Source organism: Mesoplodon densirostris, chromosome 10 (assembly GCF_025265405.1).
Source record: "Mesoplodon densirostris isolate mMesDen1 chromosome 10, mMesDen1 primary haplotype, whole genome shotgun sequence".
Classification (NCBI taxonomy): Eukaryota; Metazoa; Chordata; class Mammalia; order Artiodactyla; family Ziphiidae; genus Mesoplodon; species Mesoplodon densirostris.
The window spans coordinates 68,252,876-68,275,063 of NC_082670.1; the positions used below are offsets into that span (position 1 = coordinate 68,252,876).

Genomic DNA, 22,188 nt, shown 5'->3' on the forward strand with positions numbered 1-22,188 from the left:
CAGTAAGCACCTGTGTGTTCAGCGTGTGTGTGACTTTACAGAGGAAGCATCAGACTGGAGGCCTCAGGTTAACTGCCCCCCATGAAGAAGCTCTTCCCTGGGTCTCCATGAGAGAGACCTGACCTTTGATGAGGTTGTTTTGATGTGGCCACTTTGAAACTTTGACACAGCTACTTTAATACTGTGGAAATTTTCTGACTTTTTAAAAACACCAGCTTCAAGCTTTTGAAAAAATGACCAAGTCTCAGGGCAGTGCGGGGTCAGGGACAGGGTGAGAGTCAACATCATAAAGAAAACTGGGGGTAGGATGAGGCTGGGGAATAGGGGTCTATTTTTTATTTACACTTCTTATAGGAAGAGAAGAATTAAAAGTTTAATGGACTGATTTTTAGGGTCCCAAAAAGCCTCCAAATTTAAAAAGGCTTTTAGTAATCAAGATAGTGTGGTAGGGCCTCCCTGGTGGCGCAGTGGTTAAGAGTCCGCCTGCCGATGCAGGGGATACGGGTTCGTGCCCCGGTCTGGGAGGATCCCATATGCCGCGGAGCGGCTGGACCCGTGAGCCATGGCCGCTGGGCCTGCACATCCGGAGCCTGTGATCCGCAACGGGAGAGGCCACAACAGTGAGAGGCCCACATACCGCAAAAAGAAAAAAAAAAAAAAAAAAAAGATAGTGTGGTATTGGTGAAAAAAGAGACAAATAGATCACAGGAACAGAATAGAGAGCTCAGAAATAGACCCCCATGAATAGTCAACTGATCTTTGAGAAAGGAGCAAAGGAAATACAATGGAGCAAAGATAGTCTTTTTAACACATGGTGCCAGAACAATAGGACATCCACGTGCAAAAAAATGAATCTAGACATAGACCTTACACCCTTCACAAAAATTAACTCAAAATGGATCTTAGATCTAAATGTAAAATGCAAAGCTCCCAGAAGACAACACTAGAAAATCTAGATGACCTTGGGTAGGTGATGACTTTTTTTTTTTTTTTTTTTTATGTGCAGTACACGGGCCTCTCACTGTTGTGGCCTCTCCCGTTGCGGAGCACAGGCTCCGGACGCGCAGGCTCAGTGGCCATGGCTCACGGGCCCAGCTGCTCCGCGGCATGTGGGATCCTCCCGGACCGGGGCACGAACCCGTGTCCCCTGCATCGGCAGGCGGACTCTCAACCACCGCGCCACCAGGGAAGCCCGGTAGGTGATGACCTTTTAGATATAACACGAAAGGCACAATCCATGAAAGAAAGAACTGAAAAGCTAGACTTCATTAAAATTAAAAACTGCTCTGCAAAAGACAATGTCAAGAGAATGAGAAGACAAGCCACAGACTGGGAGAACATATTTGCAGAAGACACACCTGGTAAAGGACTGTTATCCAAAATATACAAAGAACCTCTAAAGCTCACCAGTTTAAAAACAAACAAACAAACAAAAAGCCTGATTAAAAAATGGGCCAAGGGCCTTATCAGACACCTCACCCAAAAGATATAAAGATGGAAAATAATCATATGAACAGATGCTCTTTATCATATGTCATCAGGGAAATGCAAATTATAAAAACCGTAAGATACCACCACATACCTATGAGAATGGCCAAAATCCGGAACACTGACAAAACAACAAAGGCTGGCAAGGACGTGGAGCAGGAGAAGCTCTCACGCATCGCTGGTGGGAATGCAAAATGGTACAGCCCGGGGCTTCCCTGGTGGCGCAGTGGTTGAGAGTCCACCTGCCGATGCAGGGGACACGGGTTCATGCCCCGGAGTGGCTGGGCCTGTGAGCCATGGCCGCTGAGCCTGTGCGTCTGGAGACTGTGCTCCGCAATGGGAGAGGCCACAACAGTGAGAGGCCCGCATACCACACACACAAAAAATGGTACAGCCACTTTGGAAGACAGTTTGGAAGCTTCTCACAAAACCACACATACTCTTTTTCCCATACAAACCAGCAATCTAGCTCCTTGGTATTTACCCAAAGGAGTTCAAAACTTATGTCCACACAAAAACCTACACATGGATGTTTATAATTGCCGAAACTTGAAAGCAACCAAGATGGCCTTCAGTAGGTGAATGACAAGGAATATTACTCAGTGCTAAAAAAAGAAGTTATCAAGCCATGAAAAGACGTGAAGGAAACTTAAATGAATATTACAAAGCGAAAGAAGCCAATCTGAAAAGGGTACACCTTGTATGAGTCCAACTATATGACATTCTGGCAAGGCAAAATTACGGAGACAGTAAAAAGATCGCTGGTTGCCAGAGGTTAGGGGGAGGGAGGGATGAACAGGTGGAACACAGAGGGTTTTTAGGGCAGCAGAACTGTTCTGTATGATACTATAATGGTGGATACATGCCATTACACATTTGTCAAAACCCAGAGAATGTACACCACCACGAGTGAACCCTCAAGTAAACTACAGACTTTGGGTGATAATGGTATGTTGACATAGGTTCATCAGTTGTAATAAATATACCATTCTGGTGCAGGACATACATGGTGAAGCAACAGGGGGATATGTGCGAATTCTCTGTACCTTCCACTCAATTTTGCCGTGAACCTAAAACTGCTCTAAAAAAGAATGTCTATTTGTTTTTTAAAAAGGCCGTCTGGAACCTTGCTGCATAATTGTCATCATCACTGCAAAAGTTCCCTGACGGTTCCTCCATCTGGGCTGTCGGGAGGGAGGGAGGGACATAAGTGCCCTGAATTTGCCCTGATGCCTCCCTAGAGGCGGAAGTGGGAGGATGGACAGTGGCCCAGCTAAGGGGAAGCTAGAATCCAGTGAGCTGATTCTGGCCGGCGGGAGTTCACACTGAGACAGCCTGCAGAGAAATCATGAGGTTTTGCTGTTTTCCCCTGAAGTTTCCCACACAGCAGCCAGTGATCTCTTAGGAATGGAAATCGATTGTGTCATTGCCTACATAGATCCCTTCGGTGGCTTCCATCACACCTGGCATCAGATCAACACTACGGACCCGGGCCTCAAGTCCCCATACCACTGGACCCCTCCCATTTCTCTGGCCGCCTCACATCTCTCTGTCCCCCAGCATATTGGTCTTCTCATCCTTGGACACACCAAGCTCCTCCTGCCACCTACCTGTTCCCTCTGCTGGGAATGGTTACCCCAGTCTTCACCTTAGGGGAACTTATAATCCGGGTCCTAAGTGTCACCTCTGCAGCGAGCCCTTCCTAACCACCCGGTGTGAGCAGCCCTCAGTCACTCCACCAACTCTCTGCTTTAATTCTGTCATTTAACTTGGTATTTTTTGGCTTGTTTACTGCTCCATCCCTAGCTTTTAGATCAGTGCTGGCACAGAGCAGGAACTTGGCAAACAGATGTTGAATGAAGGACTCACATGAGATCTTCCAGTCAGATAAAGCATGCCAGGGCAGAAGGGCTGGTTTTTATCATAAATACACGGTGCAAATAAAATCAGAAATCCTGCAACTGGTCTCATGATTCACATGCTGTGAGCACAAAACCTCAGGAGGTGTGGATGACGTTTATTTCCTTTATAAATAGCACATGTTCTACAAGAACTTGGCAGCCACACAGTGACCTGCTCTCTGGCCTCCAGATACCTTCACTTCAGAACATTAACTGTAGCACACCCAATGCTAAATGTACCACTGTCTTATAAAACCAACACCTCCCCTCGCCTGCCCTCTATTAAAGGCACCCAAGTCTTTCCAGAGCCTCTGAACGATCTTGCTTCCCCCTCCTGCAACATCCCATCATTTGCCAGCTCCTGTGGGTCACATGGCCATGTCTCTCCCATTCCTTTCATTCCTACTGCTGTGCATGCTGTGGACCACTCTTTCCCCCAGCTCTCTGCCTCTGACAACTGTCTCCTGAGTTGCTTCCCAACCTTCAGTGGCTATTCATGGGAACTGATATTAGCAAAAACGACTACTTTTTCCTCCTTCTTGTCCTTTAATGGTTTTAATTGCTAACCACAACACATGAAGAATTTAAAGAATCTACAGGTGTCCTGGAAAAGTGTGCACTGACTTTAAGCCTCCTGGGGAGGGACAGGCTCCCCTTCAAGCCCCTCTGCCCTCGGGGAGAGGAGAGAGGCCCCGCCCTGTATTGTAGAGTCAGCCATCCTAAATCTCTTGCTAAGGCAGAGATTACTAGCTGCTGAAATGTGGGTCAGTCTAGACCTATACTGTGCACTATCGTGGCCACTAGCTGTATGTACTATTTACATCAAATTCAAACCAATTGCAATTAAATAAAATTTAGAAAAATCAGCTTCTCAGTCACACCAATCACAGCTTAAGTGCTCATTAGCTACATGTGGCTGGCAGCTGGGCAATGAACAGTGCAGATACAGGACATTTCCACCACCTTGTAGAAAGCTCTAACGGATGGCATTGCTCTAGATTCCCAGGACTTAGGTGAGGTTTGTTTTTTTCATTAATGTAGTCAAAAGATGATTAATAAGCTCCTGGAATGTGCTGCTGAGCTGCAACTACGCCAAGACCTCATGGTCCCTGTCCTCACGGAGTTAGTGGGCAAAGTCCTTATGAATTTAACTCCTCGGAAGTTTGCCCCTGGAACTCCCTGTACCTGCACTGGTCAGACCCTCACTGCTAAACGACTGTTAACCCCTTCAAGACACTCTGGACTTCCCAAGGTAAGATAAGGCCTTAATCAACGAAGAGTGGAAATCTAGCATCGTCTGTTTCCAAAGACCACACCATGCTTTTGGATCTGACTTTCTTAATATGTACCAAAGGTTCAGGAAGAAGAACAAGATTACAAATTGAGACTTAGATATGGAGAACCTGGAAAGTAGAGGACTGAAGCAAAACTCATTTATTCTCTGCCAGAGATCATGTCAGACACTTGGAATGTGAGGACGAACACAGGAGAACCCAGACATGGCTCTCCCACTGGCCCCTGCGACAAAGTCAGCTTGGGCCTTTCCTCTGAGGTAGACATCAGACTACCTCAGGGCTACAGCTACCATTCCACAATTAGTCCCTCAATGACCCTGAACTCCAGGCTCAGTCCTGGGCCCTGGGACCCAGAGGGCTTGCACCCACCACCCTGCCCTCTAGAACTCATCTAGGTGAGAATGCAAAAAGAGAAATCCCCGCTGCAAAAGGGAACTGGCAACCTCCCATAATCACCCAGCTCTGAATTCTACTTGCAGAGAGAGAAACACAGCAAAGCAAACAAACAAAAAGAAACAAAACAGAAGAATGGGGCATTCCTTCCAAGGAATGAACCCAAACTGAATGACAGCAAAAAGAATCCCATTTGTCCTAGGCTCCTTAGAGAAATCAGAAATTCTCTCTACTACCTCCTTGCATCTTCCGGCCTCATGCCTCCTTTGCAGCCCAGGGGAGGGGACCTGGGAGTTCTAAAGCAGCTCATCCAGAACTTCTGGACCAAGTTCCAGAACACCTGGACCATGGGGGCAGGGGAGGGGCCACACAGAAGAGGGCATCTTCCCACAAGAGCATATTTACCCCTTCTCTTCTTCCCTGACCACCTCCTCCAACTCCCTTCTTCCCAACAGACTCACCAGCCATCTGGTGGGCAAGCAGTGTCTACTTGGGATGCCCGTACCTGGTGAAGAAGCAGCTTGAGTCAAGAGGAGGTAGAAAGTACAGCATCTTCCTCACCCAGGGTTCTTGCACCTGTAGTGTGTGTGTCAGCCTCCTGGAAGCTTTCCCAGGTCCCAATCAAACATAAGGGAGAAGCAGCTTCACTACTCTCTCTGCCAAGACACCCAGAAATCAGTTAAGGGAGCATTTTCATCCGTCTATTGCCCCTTCCTTCTCTGTCATTATTTGCCAATTCAGAGGGAGAAGAGAGGCGAGAGCATTCGGCTGATTCTCAGTCATGTGCCGTTTTAGACACGATGTTCAATGAATGTGGACGAAGTAAGGGAATTCACAGCTCCCTCAGGGCTGCTGAATCAACCACTGCTTTCATTATTACTGCTCACTGCTCTGTACCTTTCACATGGGCTATTCGTTGGCCTTTCCATTTAGATAATAAGATAATAAATCAAGCTGCATCTTGTGCATTGCTTTGTTCTGTAGGAATTAACAGGATTGACGGGCCATGTGCCTAGCAGAGCCCCACCAAGGCCACTGGATGATAAGTATATTGAAAAGATGAAATGAGTCTCCACTGCAGTGTAGTTGTGATTTTTCCCCAGAACAAATCTAAAAAAGAGGTCTTTGCCATAATGACAACAAGGAATCAACTTGGGTCTTTTTTCTGTTATGGACGTCAGAGGTTGTGGACTGCAGCTTCTCTTCCACAATTATTCCCTAAACACCCCTCAAATGCCAGGCACAGCACCTGGCCCTGGGACCCAGAGAGGGTGCAACTATGTCATGATCGAAGGCCCCACCATAGCCATGGATGGTGAAGACTTCCTCTGTGACTCTGTTAAAAATATAACATGTATTTGTTTAGGCGTTTTCAAAATTTCACCTAAACACCCATGATTAATAAGATGAAATGCATCCTTGATGTTAATCTATCTGATGGATAGTGGTGACGTCAAAATAAAATCTTACTGTATTTGACCCCAATTTTAAGGTGTTTCTGGTTCTACAACACTCCCTGTATTCCCATATATGTGTCACGTACATGACCTTCTAATAAAGGAGTGCCATTCGATGGAACTTTCAGAGGTGATGGGCCTGCTCTGCATCTGTGCCGTCCACTACGGTAGCCACGGCCACACATGGCTGTCGAGCACTTGAAATGTGGCTAGTGTGACTAAGGAACCAGTCACATTTTAAACAATTTAAATTTAAATAGGCACATGTGACTAACAGCCATGGCATTAGACAGCACAGCTGTAGGGGGTTAGGTATATCTAAGGCCAAAAGGGTTACATTGGGATGCACAGTGCTGGGGGGGTGATAACCCCATACAGGCCTGTTCAGACAACGCCACCCAAAGAGATCTTATAAAGGTACACACTTTAGCCTGCCAGAAAAGGCTGACCTCTCTGGATGGGACTCTCCATTTCCCCATTTCCTGAAAGTAGCCATGCTGTCTAGGAAAAGAAACTGTTCTCAGATGATCAATCTGTATGTGCATCTTCAGAGAAGACGGTTTTTCCTTAACCCAGCATTTCTCTGCTTTTCATTTCTGGTTGCAGATCACCGACTCTGCTGAGTGCTGGAAGCTGCAGCTGGTGACTCCCCTCTCCCCACCCTCCTGGCCACCCCACCAGTGACAGCACAGGCAGGGGTGGCCTGGCTTCCTTTCTGGTGTTTTCGTCGGGTAGCTGCCTGCTCAGAGCTCACAGAAGGCTTGTCCCTCGTCCCAGGCAGACGGCAGGCCAGCCCCTTCCCCAGACCCAGAGCTGGCGGGGCAGCCTCCTCCAGGAGCCTCACACGCTGCCCTCCACCGTGAGTATCGCCCTTCCTCCTCCTCCCCGTCCCAGTGTCACCCGTGTCCTCCGTTGTGTGCTGCCACGATGGCTTCTAAAACCCACTCATTTGCTCAGTGGCCTTGAGGACCAGGCACTTGGCTAGAAGCTGCCAGGGAGGCAGAGGTGAATCCGGTGGCGCCCTGGCCAGGCTTCCAGGACATCCTCCCACCCACATGTGGGAAGCTTAGGTTCAAGGCAGTCTGTTCTGTGATTTGCTCCTTAAAGGAGGGAGAAGCAGGAGGGGGCACAGATGGCAAGAAGGTGGCCCGGGGCTGGGAACGTGAAGCCCCGATGAGGTCCCTGGGTCTGAGAGACTGTCCCAGGGAAAGCATGCATTTCACTGCATTCTCTGTAGCAGTGAAAAACTGGAAACAAGCGAACTTTGCACCGAGAGGCGACTGGTTAAATGAACTGTAGAGAATCCGGAGAGTGGAACACTTGGCAGCTACCCAATCTGGTGATACGGCCTCAAACTGAATTGGCATATAAAGTGGTCCATGAAAGACTGTTCCCTAGAGAGCAAGACAGAAAACGGTTTGTGCAGTCTGATTTCCTTTCAGAGTGTGTGTGTGGGTGTGTGTGTGTGAGATTGTGTTACAGAGAAAATGTCTAAAAGGCTGCATCTCAGAAAATGAACAGTGCCTATCCTAGGTGAGAGGTGTTTGAGGGGTTTTTATTTTCTTCATTATATATGTTTGCTTTGGGGGGATTTTTTTTTTCTTGGTTGTTGTTCATCGTGAATATACTCCTTTATAATCAGAAAAAAGCAAAGCCACCTTATTTTAAATGACTCATCAGTGACTACTGTTTTGTCCTGTCAACACATTCACCCTTTAGTTCTTAGTTGGCTCTTACTACTTGGATGCACTGCGGGGGAGCGGCTGCTGAGTGCGGGGGCTGGGACGTGGGGCAGCCACCAGTGGGTGAGGCCCGCTTCTCCCTCCCCTCGCCCAACCAACCAGAGTTCACCTGCCATTTCAGCACTTGGAGTTTGACAGCGTCTTTTTTTCCAATATCTGTCCGTCTGTTCAGAAGCCCCCTCACATGCAACCCACTCACAGCCCCGAGCCCAGCACAGTGCCTGTGGGGTGGGCACCTGACCCAGGCTGGGGCAGCAGATAGCCTGATAGACAGCTCAGAGTCCCTGCTTTCGTGCAGGGTGAAAAAGGCAGAGCTTCCAAACAAAAACAAAAAAGCGAGAGGGGATTCAACCTCCCTGCACAAAGTCGAACAAAGATCAAAGTCAGGACCTGACTTCCTGACTCACTTTAGTATCAGTATCCAATTCACTGGGGCTACTACGAGCAACTCCATGCTGATTTCCATGTTGGTTACTTTCAAGGACAGCAGAGAATAGAAAAATAATGGTTAGATATTAATGGATTCCAGGCTAACTTTTCAATAGGCACTTTCCACTCTCGGAGACTTAACAACTCCCTACCTCTAAGGACCCTGCACATACCTTCTGCTTTCTGGCGTTCATGCCTTTGTGGATATGTTTTGTGTTTCCCTGCCCCGGAGCCATGTTCTGTCCCCTCACTGCATGTCCCCACACTCTCCAGCCTGCAAGGGCCAGCAAAAATGTCGCCTCCTCAACGAAGCCCTCCTGGATTTTCCCCAGCGCCAGAGACCCAGCTTCCTTCTCCCAATTCCCAAATCGTCTCATAGAATTTCCCGTTATTGGTATTTGCAGCCATGATATATTCACTGTACTTGAATGTGAGCTTCTTGAGGACATGGATCATGTCTTGTACAGTGTTTAAGCCAAGCAAGTGTATCTGGTGTCAAGTAAGCTGTGGGATGAAGACTGCTCCCTCACTGTTGCAGAATTCTCTGCATTCTGCTAAGAGCCTTAATGCACAGCATTGCACTTGACCCTCGAAACAAGCCCTTGGAGTAGGCTGGGCTATCACGTGCATTTTACAGAGGAGGAAACCAAGGCTGGGGGAGGGCAGGTCGTTCCTTGCTGAGGTCCCACAGGCAGCAAAGGATGGACCAAGGAGCAGATGGGGGCCAGTGTGCTACCCCCACCTCACTCCACTGGGCTTTGAAACACAAGCAGGCTTTTCAGATTAGGCAGCTGCACTGACCTGGATGAGGCCACACCAAGCAGCAAGGCGAGAGATTTGGGGCGGCACCGAGTCCAATGCTCGTGTTCTCCCAACAGACGGTTGAGAGGTTCCTTGCTTTCAGTGTGCTTTGTCACACGTGGGGTTTTCCCCCTCTGCTTTTCTCTCCTTCTCAGGGGCGAGAAGAAAATGAAAGCAAGCTCTGAGACTTTGCAGTTTGTGGAACAAAATTGACAAAAAGTATTCTGACAAAGAGAAGAGAGGAATAGATGAAAAGGCTCTCAGCGGTGTCTTTAGGTGGTGGGTCCACGGAGGAATATATTTCGTTTTTTTTTTTTTACTCTTGGGCTCTCTCCAAATCTTCTATGAGCCAGAAACACAATTATAATGGAAGGAAGAAAAACCTTTATAAAAAGCTAGTGTAGGATTCCAAAGTTGCAAAAAGTAGCCTGAGCAAGTTACTTGCTAGATTTGCTCTTCCAGCGCTGCTTTCCAGGCCAGCTGGAGGAGGCTACGAGTTCCTCCTTTCGACAAGTTTTGCAAACAGGTGTACAGAATGGAATAGCACTAGGGCTTCTTTTTTTGTTTTTTTTTAAGCTGACAAGTTATTTTTATGATAGCCCTTAAAATAGAATGTCATGCAGAAAGTAAAATATTTAAATAGTTTACAAAACCTAAAGGAAAAAATGAAAGTCCCACTTTCCACTGGTCATCCTTGTTCAAGCTCCTTCCAGAGAACGTTTCAGTACTGATTAGCTGTGAAGTGTATAATCTTTTATATATTTCTAAAAAGATCATGCATCATAAGCTTCTACACCTTGCATTTTTACCTATAATAATCTTGCTGACCTCTTTGTATCAGTGTGGGGTCTATTTTATTCTATGTATTGACTACATGTGGTTTACTGAATGGATGTATCAGAGTATTAACTATTGCTAGATACGTAGGTTGTTTCTAGTTTTTTGGTTCTACAAAAAAAAAAAAAAATGCTGCAACATATATGCCTGTACATGCATCTTTATGTTCTTTGTGTGACTACTAGGAGGACATGTTTTCAGCAGATGAACTGCTGAGTCAGAGCTGTTGTGCTTTGTATGTTTTGAAAGATACGGCTTAACCCTCCAAAAAGGTCACAACGATATACACTCCCCACTGCCGAGTGGAGGCTTTTCCCCCAAACTCTGACCAACATCATTACCATCAATCCTTATTTTCAACCTATAACTATAACCAAAGCCATTATTTCATGTGGCTTCCTCCTTTGGGCATTTGTTTTCTCAGATATTATCTGGTTAATATTCAGTCTCCTCATGCAAGTTAAAAGGAAATGACATAAGCCACAGGTACTAGAAATATATGAAGTGTTTTCTAACGAATGTCTCAAAAACCATCTTCCTATTACCCAAGCTGTATTAAAATTAAATTAGCTGAGTTGAGATCTTTCAAACTTAACTGGGCAATTTTTTACAAAGATTTTATTTTTTTAGAGCATGATTCAGAAAAAAAACCCAGAGAGAACAATAAAGTCAATGGGGCAATATGTAATTTGGGGGGAGATCCTTTGAGATGAAGTAAATTTCTCATCAAACATTCACCCACTAATTTCATCACCCATTGATGATTTTCCAATTACGTTATTCATTCTGTACTTATTAGTTGGCACCATAAGAGGATATTACTTTTCTCATGTATTTACTCATTTATTTTCATCAGTATGGATTCATGGATCCTCATTTAATTGAATGTGCTATAAAGACTGCTATCATTATTTAATTTGATGCTTAAATTGCCTCAGATTTGGCTAGTGGAACCCCATCAAGTTGGCGCCTATGTCCTTTGACAAGTCCCCACGGTCTTTGAACACTTGCCTTCTGTGGCAAAAATCAGTCCCAGGTTCATCTTATAGTTTCCCTGCCCTAACTCTGGAATCAGACATTTCTCCAAGGAATCCTGGTTTCTTGGCAGGGAGAAAGGTATTTAGAAACCAAGATCTGGGCACTACAAGGTCATTCTACTGTGTGTCATGGCTTTTAGGTCCTCTCATCAGACAGAGCCAGGAAATATGCTCAAATACATAGCACGTGTCCACACAAATTTATCTATCTATCTATCTATCTATCTATCATCTATCTCTCTATCATCATCATCATCTGTCTAATCTCATCTAACCCTAAAATATATGAGTTCATACTGAGCCCTCAATTCCCACACAACAGCACAAGGCACTCCAAGGCACTGTGGAGAAGCCACTGGCAGGAAGGCTGCAAGGAGGAAGTTCTGGCCGCCTTTCTCCTGGCCTGCTAATGGCCAGATATGACTCTGAGGAGGGGCGAAAACAAAGTTTTCATCAGATCTTGCTGCTCTTCCTTTCTCTACTTTAACCATTTTATTGAGGTCCAGCTACAAACACTGCAAATATATGAAGTGCAGAACCTAAGTTCTGACATATGTATGTAACTGTGAAACCATCCCACAATCAATATAGTGAACATATTTATCACCCCAAAGGCTTCCTGGCGTGCTCTTATCCCCTCCTGCCTTGCCCCGTCCTCCCCTTCCCTCTCTCACCATGAAATTACTGATCTACTTTCTGTCATTACTGATTAGTTCACATTTTCTAGAATTTTTTGTAAGTAGAATCACACAGTATGTACTTTTTTGGGGTCTGGTTTCTTTACTTAGCATAATTATTTACCCACGTTGCTGTGTGTATCAGTAGCTGTTCCAATTCCATTGTATGGCTATTCCACAGTGACTTATCCATTAGCTATGCTTGAAGGACATTTGAACTATTTCCAGTAGTTGGCTATTACAAATAAAGCTGCCATGAACATTCATATGTCAGTCTTTGTGTAGATATAAGCTTGCATTTTTCTTAGGTAAATACTTAGGAGTGGGATGGTTAGATCACAGGGTATATGTTTAACAGGTTTCCAGAGTGGTTGTCCCACATGTTATGTTTTTAAAACGACTGCACTTTTAGAAAAGCAGGGACAGTTACAACGTTGTGTTATGAAAAAAAAGCCCATCAGGTTAGGGTTGGATTTATGAAGGAGAATGTTTCCTTCCAGAAGCTTGGGGTGGGCTGAACATGTTTCTTGGAAATATGGGCACAGACCCCTTCCTTGAAGGGAGCCAAGCTGTTGTTCCCTTGGTCACAGAGGGGTGGGTTTTGCAGAGATTCAAAACACAGGAAAACAACAGCTGAGATTCATCTCCGTTAGCTCGGAGGCCCTTTGCATTAGACAAATACCTTTTCTTTGGTAAACAAACCTAGGACTTCCTTTTCCTGCTGGAGTTGGGGTACAGAGTAAATAGGCCCTTAATCTGTAAACAGAGCACACAGGTAGGTGCTGGGGCACGGGGCCTCTCCTGGAGAGGGACTGATACTGACAGACGCCACCTCACTCCTGTGTTCTTGCCACCCGGTTACCCAGAGGCCCCTCCCCTGCAGAATCAGCCCAGCACATTCTTAAGTCGCTGCTGTCCTGCCATCTTCTGGAGTCCCTTGGTGGATAAAATGGGGGTAGGTGGCACCTGATAGAGAAGTTGAGTCAAGAGAAAAAGGGCTAAGATTAAAAGGACGTGCTGGGAAGATGTCAAAGCCACAAAGGGCTCTCAAAGGAGAGTTTTCTTTCATTTCTAGGTTAACAACCAAGATGATACTGAAATCTAGACTTGACTTGAAATCTATTTGACTTGACATCAGTATAACATGGACTCTAACTCTTGCTTGGGATTTTTTTTTTCCATGAGAACAAACAGAGTTAATGCTTAATCTCCATCTTTAGGTATTTGTTACTGTTCAGTTAAGAGCCAGTCCTCTTTTTGATTTTTGCCCTCTCTTTCTAGAAGCAAGCTTGCATCTGACCCACCATGGTCCCCACAGAAGTCACAGTGAGTACAGCTACGCCCCTCGGGTTCCTCAAAATGCACTGTATTTTGGGGCCTCTTTTCAGGGAGTGGGAAGGAATCCATTGTGGCGGAAGGATTTCTCTGTGGTTTCCCAGGGTAAGAGCTCTGCTAAGCAGTGCCCAGGACAGGGCGTCAATGCCCAGCACAGGGGGCTCTGCAAACGCAAAGCGCTAGAAGAGCTTTGGGGTATGTGGGAGGACAGAGGAAAATGCTATTTTAGATTTTACTAATAGGTGAGGGTTGTATGATCTTTAGCATGTCTTTGTCCCATGTGTCTGTTCTGAAACTCAGACAAAAGAGGGCAAGAGAGAATCCATTTAGTTTGTTTTTAAAAGACCCACGGTGGGCATGTTAGTTTTGTTTCTTACATAACATTATGTAGCCTTTACAAAAAAACACATAATGATACATATTTCTCTGAAAGAGGAAAAGAGGCCAACAAAAATGAGTAAAGTCATCAGAGAATTGTTTGTGATTTTATAGTCAAATGTAATTAACTATAGAATCAAATCAAATTCCTATGCTTTTGTTATATTCATGAATGCTCACAAAAATATCTAAAGGTTTTAATTTTGCTTTTCTCAAAGTAAGAATCTGGGTTTTACATGTAGGTATTGAAATCAAACCTTCTTAGTGGAGCTGACAAACTGTCCTTCACAGTACACTGTAGGTTCCCACCACCTGTGGAGATTGGTGGTTGCTACCCCTGATGTCAAAAAAGTTATTTATCATATGCTAATGATATTTAGTATTGCATACGTCATTGCATATCCCGTAACAACAACAAGACAATTATTTTGGACCTGGTGAAGTAACGAGCTAAGTCTCTATTTTTCTAACCAGAATTAGACCCTTAGTTTCTCCTGCGTTAGAATTTGCTCTTCATCCCTGATGCTGGAAACGGGGCTGACACTGTCAGTCATTCGGTTTTATCCTCTGGAATCTTGGAAGATATCCAGACTCTGCAAGGCAGCTCCAGAGAGGAAGAAAAATGCACCCCAGTAATGACCTTTTGTGGTCAAGAGGTGTCCAGCACCACCTACATGGGGACAAGATGGGACCTCTGTGGCTATGACCCTGGGAAATAGCCATGACGTCCCTGTGGCCACCTTTCTGAGCACTGGCCATGTGCCAGTAACCAGCCAGGGTGCCACTTTCCGGCAGCCTCACGGTAAAGGCAGAGCCATGCTTACAGATGAGGAAACGAGCTGGGAGAAGGAACGGAAGGTTCCAGGTGGCGTGGCTAAAAGGAGGAGGAGCCCTGGAGGGTGCTCTCAGAGTCACGGCTTCACTGGGTCCCCCCTGTGGGCAAATGTCAACACGCCGAGGTCCAAGCCTCACTGTGTGGAAGTCTCACGTCCTCGAGGGCGGGGACAGAGCGCCCTGGGGCAGTGCCTGCCAACTCCCACTGCTCCCACCGCGGCCCTCCCTGCCTGTGTCCCGCCCTCCCATTTGCCGCCTCCTGTCCCCAGAGCCCATGTTGGCACTAAGGAGCAATGGGGGGCACAGCTTTTGCCCTCTACCCTGGCCTCTCCCCAGAGGTGGGAATGAGGGGCCTGGGGCTGGGGGAAGGTTTCCAGAGACAACGTGAGTCGGTGAGGGAGGGCTCGGAAAGCTCTGGAGACCTTCTTCCTGATCCAGGAGCAGCACGACGTTCACTGCCTGGGCTGCTGCTTCTGGGCCAAGGTTCTCCTGAGGGGAGGAGGACACACCTGCCCGCGCTCGGGGGCCAGGGCCTGTGGGGCAGCGCCTCGCTGGGGGCACCAGTGGGCAGCGCAGGCCCCTTGCCCGGCCGTGCGCTGAGGTTTGCCCCCAGCATCAGGCAGCTCCCGGCTGCTCCGGTCACAGGAAGCCACAGGGCATCCTCTGGTGCCCAGAATCTTTCCGGGCTGGGGAGTGGGGAGGTAGGGCACCTGACGGCCACTCTGCTTGGGCTCAGGTGCTGGGACCCAGGTGCCGTGGCTCACGTTTGGTGTGGCCACTTTGACAACATCAGCACGTGGAGAGCTGGGCTTTGGGTCAGCAGGGATTAAAAGTGCCCCAGCTTGGGACTGAGGGGCTGGGGGATGGCTCTGGCCTTGACCCTCCCCCAGTGGCTGAGGGTTTGGGGCAGAACCTTCTGTTCCTTGGGTCTGTCTCCTCCTCTCTAAGATGGTCTCTAACATCTGAACATCATTCTAAAACCCGCTGAGCTTCCAAAAACATTTTCCAGAGCAGAAACAAAAGCTTATGTGAGGAGAAGGCAGCCCATTGCTGAGTTCCGGGCTGGCCACTGGGCACGCTGTGACACGTTGTCTCATCTACTTAGATCTATGGCTATAATGTGCTTCTTTTCTTGATCAAAATGCTAAAAATCATCCAAAATAAATGATATAAATACCCCCAATTAAGTAGCCCCCTGGGAGTAACACAGCCGTCCCACGATGCCACCCTGTCTAGGGCACCTCTGAGCTGTGGAGCTGCCATCAGGGCCCTGCACACAGATGGACCTCCCCTCCCCACCCCCCCCACCCCCATCCCAGCCTCGAGCTTGACAAGCGAGGCCTGGCGCAGGAGTTATTGACCTTTCTAACGTTTTGCTCCAATTCTATTTCCATCACCGAGGTGAATGGTGTCCTTTGGAAGTGGTTTCTTTGCCTGGCATGTACTCTGTGCTCAGTAAATATCTGTCGAATGAGTGAACAAATCACATTATTTATCAGCAAGGAACGAGAAATAAAGAGCTGTTTCTCAAGCCTAGGATGAGCATGCCGTTTTCTTAGGCAGGCAGGGAATGAGATGGTGGCATTTTCACACAAACACCATCCTGGCCAGGTCTGGGCCCTGTCCACCCCAGCGAATCACCACTCCTCACACTGCAAGAAGATTCTAGATCTGGCTCAGACCTCTGCTCATGGGGGTCCACAGGCTCCGAATAGTGGTCTAGTTGGTAAGACGTCATGTTTTTAAGAGTGTCTGAGAACAACACAGTTTGCTAAGAAATGCAAGAGAAACCTTAGGTAAGATTTCTAGACATTCTAATTTGATGTGGAAGAGAATGGTCAGCCCCTTCAGAGAGCAGGGCCTGGACACTTCCCAGCAATAACGACACCCTGTCTCACTCTGTCTCCACTGCCTGCCTCGTGTTCCATAACAGGCTTGAGGCACCTTATTGGGTGCGTACAACAGAATAGAAAAGAAAGGACATACATTAAAACAGGGTCAGAGGAAATTGACAGAATAGGGAGAAAAGACCAAGAGAAGGAGTTAGAACGTGGGTTTTCAGCCTAAAGCTGTGCTGTCTGGTGAGGTAGTCATGAGCCACGTGGTGCCCCTGAGCACATGAAATGGGGCCACTCCAACGAAGATGCCCCGTGAGTGTAAAATGCACTCCATTCAAATATAATCTCTGCAACAAAAGGATGTAAAGTATTTTGGTAACTTTTACATTGCTTATGTAACGAAAAAATATTTTAGACATACTAGGTTCCAATAAAATACATTATTAAGGTGAATTCCACCTGTCTCTTTTTTACTTCTCTCACTTGGCTACTAGAAAATGCAAAATTAACCCAGAGTTGCCTTATACTCCTATTGGACAGCGCTGGTTGAAGGGTCTTATTTGGTTACTATAATTGGGCTACCAGTTTGACTGAGTTTCCCAATTAAAAAGGGAATCCTGATTAAGTCACAAAACTTATATGGTGCATGAGCGAAAAAAAAAAAAAACCTCGCCTGTTCTTCAGGAGATACGAAAGCCTTTCTTCACTTCTCTTTTATATTTAAATGCCAAATAAATATCTAGGCTAGGTCTTGGTGAGTAGGGCACAGAGCTATACGGACAGGCCCTTGGAAGTCCCCTCTCGGTGGAGAGGGTGGGCTCCACGGGGAGCACCTTAGATGCCACCTCGATGCAGATCCCGGGGTAAACTCACGGCAGCTTGTGGGAAGTCATTCTACACAGTGCTCAGGCCAGGAGGCTCCAGCAGGTGCTCCGGGATGCATGCAAAACCGTGTGGATTTCAGATCCTTACACTGTTCCTCTCTCAAGATGTTCTGACCCAGACTTTGAAAACAGCCTTTGTGGGTAGCTTCTCCAGCAACAGCAGTGTCTCTAGGACTCAGAGAGCAGGGAGGGAAGAAGGAATGGCTTGCCAACCTCAGAATCCTCCTGGAAGCCAGGTGCCCCTCATCTGGAAGAGGGGCCCGCCCCTACCTGGAAGGTCAAGGATTAAATGCATGCATGTCCTGTACTCCGCACTGGGTCAGATGTGCACTAGGTGCTCTGACAGTAGGGAATCAAATAAATTGGTAAATAATCGACGTTTACATTTGCTGGGAGATTTTCAAAGGATCCTTGGGTATTTACCTATCAGGCATGGACAAAGCTATGAGCACAAGTCTCGATGCAGGTGGACAGTTTGTCCAGGCTCCCCCTAGCCTGGGATGTGAATTCTTCCTTTGTCATCCTCAAAAAGATGGCCAACGCTTTGAACTTGTAAGGATGATATAGGCTTACCTTGTAGTCTTGATAAAATTCACACAAACCCAGGTTTTTTGTGTGTGAATTCAGTCACTCTTAAAATATGTCTGGGGAGTCCCTAACTAAATATAATTCTATGCTGAAGCACTGGGTCCTCCAACCCTCACCCAACAAGAAAACGTGCTCTGTGTGCTTCAAGCAGGACACAGTGTCCCCACTCTGGGACACAGTCTTGGGGAGCGGTGGTTGAGGGCTCGTTTACCAGGCCATGGAGAAGGCTGGGTCTCCCGGGACACTGGGACTGCTAGGGGTCCCCTCTGTGAGACCCTCTGTGCCACATTTGTGAATGGGGATGCTGTTTGCCTCCCTAACTCACAGCTTTGGGTGCAGGCTCATGTGAGAGTCTATTAAAGCTATTTAACCCCCCCAAAATGTAAAAAAATCCACCCTCTTCAAAGCAGTTTGACGCTTACTCACTGTGTGGATTCACAGTTGACACCTGCTCATCTGCATGGTTTTACTGACTTTCCTCCAAAATGTCACCCTCCTAACTTCTTAAATCTCCAGTGATACTTTTGTGGGTCTCTGTGCTCTTCATGTTCTTCCTTCCACCTGAAAAGTTCTTTTTTTCCTCTCAAAGTCTACTCAAACCCCACCTCTTAGGGGATGCCCTTTGGGGCCATTGACGGTGCCTGGCTCCCATGTCCGCTTTGGCAGAAGTGTCCTGGCATCTTCACTGAAATATGAGTCATCCGTAAGATCTGTCCTCCCAATGATCTGGGCTTGTAGACAACGGCCAAAGCTCGGAGGGAAATCTTTAAATGTACACTGAGAATGGGTGAACCAGGCCTGGGAACGAAGCACATTCAAAATGGAGAGTTTTCCTCAGCTCTTCCCAGAAGCAGCCCGTTCCCAGCTGCTGGCTCCTGAAGAGCCAGCTCCTGGATCTGGCCCCCAGGGGTCTCTCTGCAATAGGACTTTCTCTTGGTCGCACACTAGAGGTGGATCAGGACCAGATTCAGGTTTTCCTAATTGTAGTCCAGGTTACCTTGGGCATCCTCCTGACACTTCCTGCCAGTCGGGGCCCAAACGGAATGGACCTATCACCTCAGCTCTTGGCACAAGCTTCAGAATTCAGGAAACCACAGCCTCCTGGCGTCTACTGCACCTTATCAGTCCACTCAGTGTGTCCTGATATCTTAATAAGCACTCAGTAAACACACACACACACACAAACACACACACACACACACACACAACAGGTTCCATGCTCATGTAAGATTAGGAAACATTATTAAACAAAATTCAACAGATTCTGAAGGACTTCTCAGAGCCTTTACTATGCTATCATGCAGTTAAAATAAAACAAGCTCTTCAGGACTTCTCAGAGCCTTTAATATGCTCATGATTATTGTGAATTTCAAAGAAGGTGATATAGTAAGCAGAGATTCTCAACTATTTAACTACTAGTGTTCCACCCAAAACATGGTTTGGGAAATGCTGGTTGAAACTATTAGAAATAGATGGAGATTATAATGTGTGTAGAAGGGGAACTCCCAGCTAAAAGAAGACTGGTAGAAGATGTTTTATTATTTCAACATGAATAGTTTAATACATAAACTAAATATTTTTACTTAAATATTTATTGGCATTAAATATTTAATATTTAAAACAAAATGAAAATCTAGTGGGGATCTGAGGTTACTTCTAGTCCAAATGCTTCTAGAGGAACTGAACAACTGCTGCATTTCCGGAGCAGAAATGAAGGGAGAGATGAGATTTGGCAAGGCATGTGCCTTGGGGCAAGGGAACGAGAGCTAGTGGTCCCTGGCAGGATTGGGGGCCTTAATGGGGGCCCTAGGAGGCGGGTGCTGGTGGGAAGTGAGAGCATGTGAGAATTTGTAAGTGGAGGCCTTGGAACATGTCAGGTGTGGGACCGAGTTTCCCCTCCACCAGGCAACCCTCTCCTCCATTCCCTCCATCCCAGGCTTGACTCAAGGGCTCCATCTCCAGCCTTTATTTCCTCTTCCCCCAGCAGGGGTTCTAGGAAGGCTTCTGAGCCAGGAACTCATTGATGTTGTAATGAGGGGTGTGTGTGTGTGAGCACACGTGTGTGCACATTGTGAGGGTGTGTGCGCATGTGTCTGAATGCGTGTATATATGTGTGTGGGTATGTACATGAGTATGTATGTGTATTAGTGTAGGCATGTTTGTGTGCATGTGTGTTTGTAAATATGTGTGTGTGTGCTTGTGAGGGCTGGTTTCATGGGTGTGTGACCCCTACTGCTACACACTTCATGCTTAGAAGTGTCACTTGCTTGATTTAATGCTCTGCTATCTTGAAATTCTTAACAAATTTTGAACAAGGGACCCTGAAATCACGCAGTCTGTCCTGGTTCTTGTGTATGTGCGTGTATGTGAGAGTGTATGAATATGTGTGTGTGTGTTCATGCATGTGCACATGTGTAAGTGGGTGCATGTGTGACTCTTTGGTGCTTCTCCAACAGAGGATCCACAGCTTTCAGAAGACTCAGGGGAACCTGGACCCAGAAAAGTTTAAAAGCCTCTGAGGACCTTTTTGGGAGGGTAGAGAAGGGACAATCAGAACCATTCACTTAGTTTGATAAAGGTCCGCCCACCAGTGGTCCCAGACCCTCTTTCCCAAGCCGTCAGAGCATCTGTCATGCAGCCTGTGACTGTTCCTTTGCTTGAATGTCTCCTCCCAGAGTAGGTAAGTTCCATGAGAGCAGGAACCATGTCTGACTCTTCAGCATGTACCCAGTACCTACCATGTCGTAGGTGCTCAATAAACATTTGTTGAATAAATAAATCATTTACAATCCAAGCAGATGCCCTCAGAATTCCTATTTCCTACACATACATTTCTTTTGTCTTATCACAGACTTTGGGAGTGGAAGGTTCAAGGGCTCCATGCCTCTGCCATCATCAGATAGAACCTCCAAAAGCATGCCCTTGACCCAGTGCCATCCTGTGTCTCCTTGCAGAGCCTGATCCCTAATATGTCAGATGACTATAGCTATGACACCACGTCTTCCATGGAAGATTACGGGAACTTCAACATCACTGACTTATTCTGTAAGAAAAACCACGTCAGGCAGTTCGCAAGCTACTTCCTTCCACCCTTCTACTGGCTCGTGTTCATCGTGGGGGCCTTGGGCAACAGTCTGGTCATCCTTGTCTACTGGTACTGCACGAGGGTGAAGACCATGACCGACATGTTCCTTTTGAATTTGGCAATCGCTGACCTTCTCTTTCTTGTCACCCTTCCCTTCTGGGCCATTGCCGCCGCCGACCAGTGGAAATTCCAGACCTTCATGTGCAGAGTGGTCAACAGCACGTACAAGATGAACTTCTACAGCTGTGCGCTGCTGATCACGTGCATCAGCGTGGACAGGTACATCGCCATTGCTCAGGCCATGAGAGCGCAGATGTGGAGGCAGAAGAGGCTTCTGTACAGCAAAATGGTCTGCTTTACTGTCTGGGTGATGGCAGCCGCGCTCTGCGTCCCGGAACTCCTGTACAGCCAAGTCAAGAAGGAGTATGGGATTGCTATCTGCACCATGGTTTACCCCAGTGACGAGAGTACCAAACTGAAGTCAGCTGTCTTGACTCTGAAAGTCATCCTGGGATTCTTCCTCCCTTTGGTGGTCATGGCTTGCTGCTATACCATCATCATTCACACCCTGATACAAGCCAAGAAGTCATCCAAGCACAAGGCCCTGAAGGTGACCGTAACTGTACTCACTGTCTTCGTCCTATCTCAGTTCCCCCATAACTGCGTTCTGCTGGTGCAGACCATCGATGCCTACAGCACGTTCATCTCCAGCTGTGCTGTCTCCATCAACATTGACATCAGCTTCCAGGTCACTCAAACCATCGCCTTTCTCCACAGTTGCCTCAACCCTGTTCTCTACGTTTTTGTGGGTGAGAGGTTCCGCCGGGATCTTGTGAAGACCCTAAAGAACTTGGGTTGCATCAGCCAGGCTCAGTGGGTTTCATTTACAAGGAGAGAAGGAAGCCTGAAGCTGTCATCGATGTTGCTGGAGACAACCTCGGGAGCTCTCTCCCTCTGAGGGATCTTCTCCCTGAGGTGGATGGTCCTTTTGGAAGTAACAAGAAATACAGCTATGGCTTCCCTTACTGGTAGGGCCAGAGGGAAAGCAGAGAAGGAAAAGGAAGTGAAAAAAAGGAAATAAAAAACTCAGAAAGGGGTGAATTTGAATAACGTTATACTTTTCATCAGGATTTGCCAAGCCAGAGTCTTCAAAATTGACTGGCCATCCCAGGGGGCTGCTGACTGGCTC

General features: G+C 46.9%; 1 protein-coding gene across 1 annotated transcript; it reads left to right on the top strand.

Annotated features, from left to right (window-relative positions):
• The first annotated feature begins 13,362 nt into the window (after positions 1 to 13,362).
• On the top strand, positions 13,363 to 21,957 carry CCR9 (C-C motif chemokine receptor 9). Its single transcript, XM_060110867.1, has 2 exons — positions 13,363 to 13,383; positions 20,869 to 21,957. The coding sequence occupies exons 1-2, from the start codon at positions 13,363 to 13,365 to the stop codon at positions 21,955 to 21,957; spliced, it is 1,110 nt and encodes a 369-aa protein (XP_059966850.1).
• Positions 21,958 to 22,188: the final 231 nt, after the last annotated feature.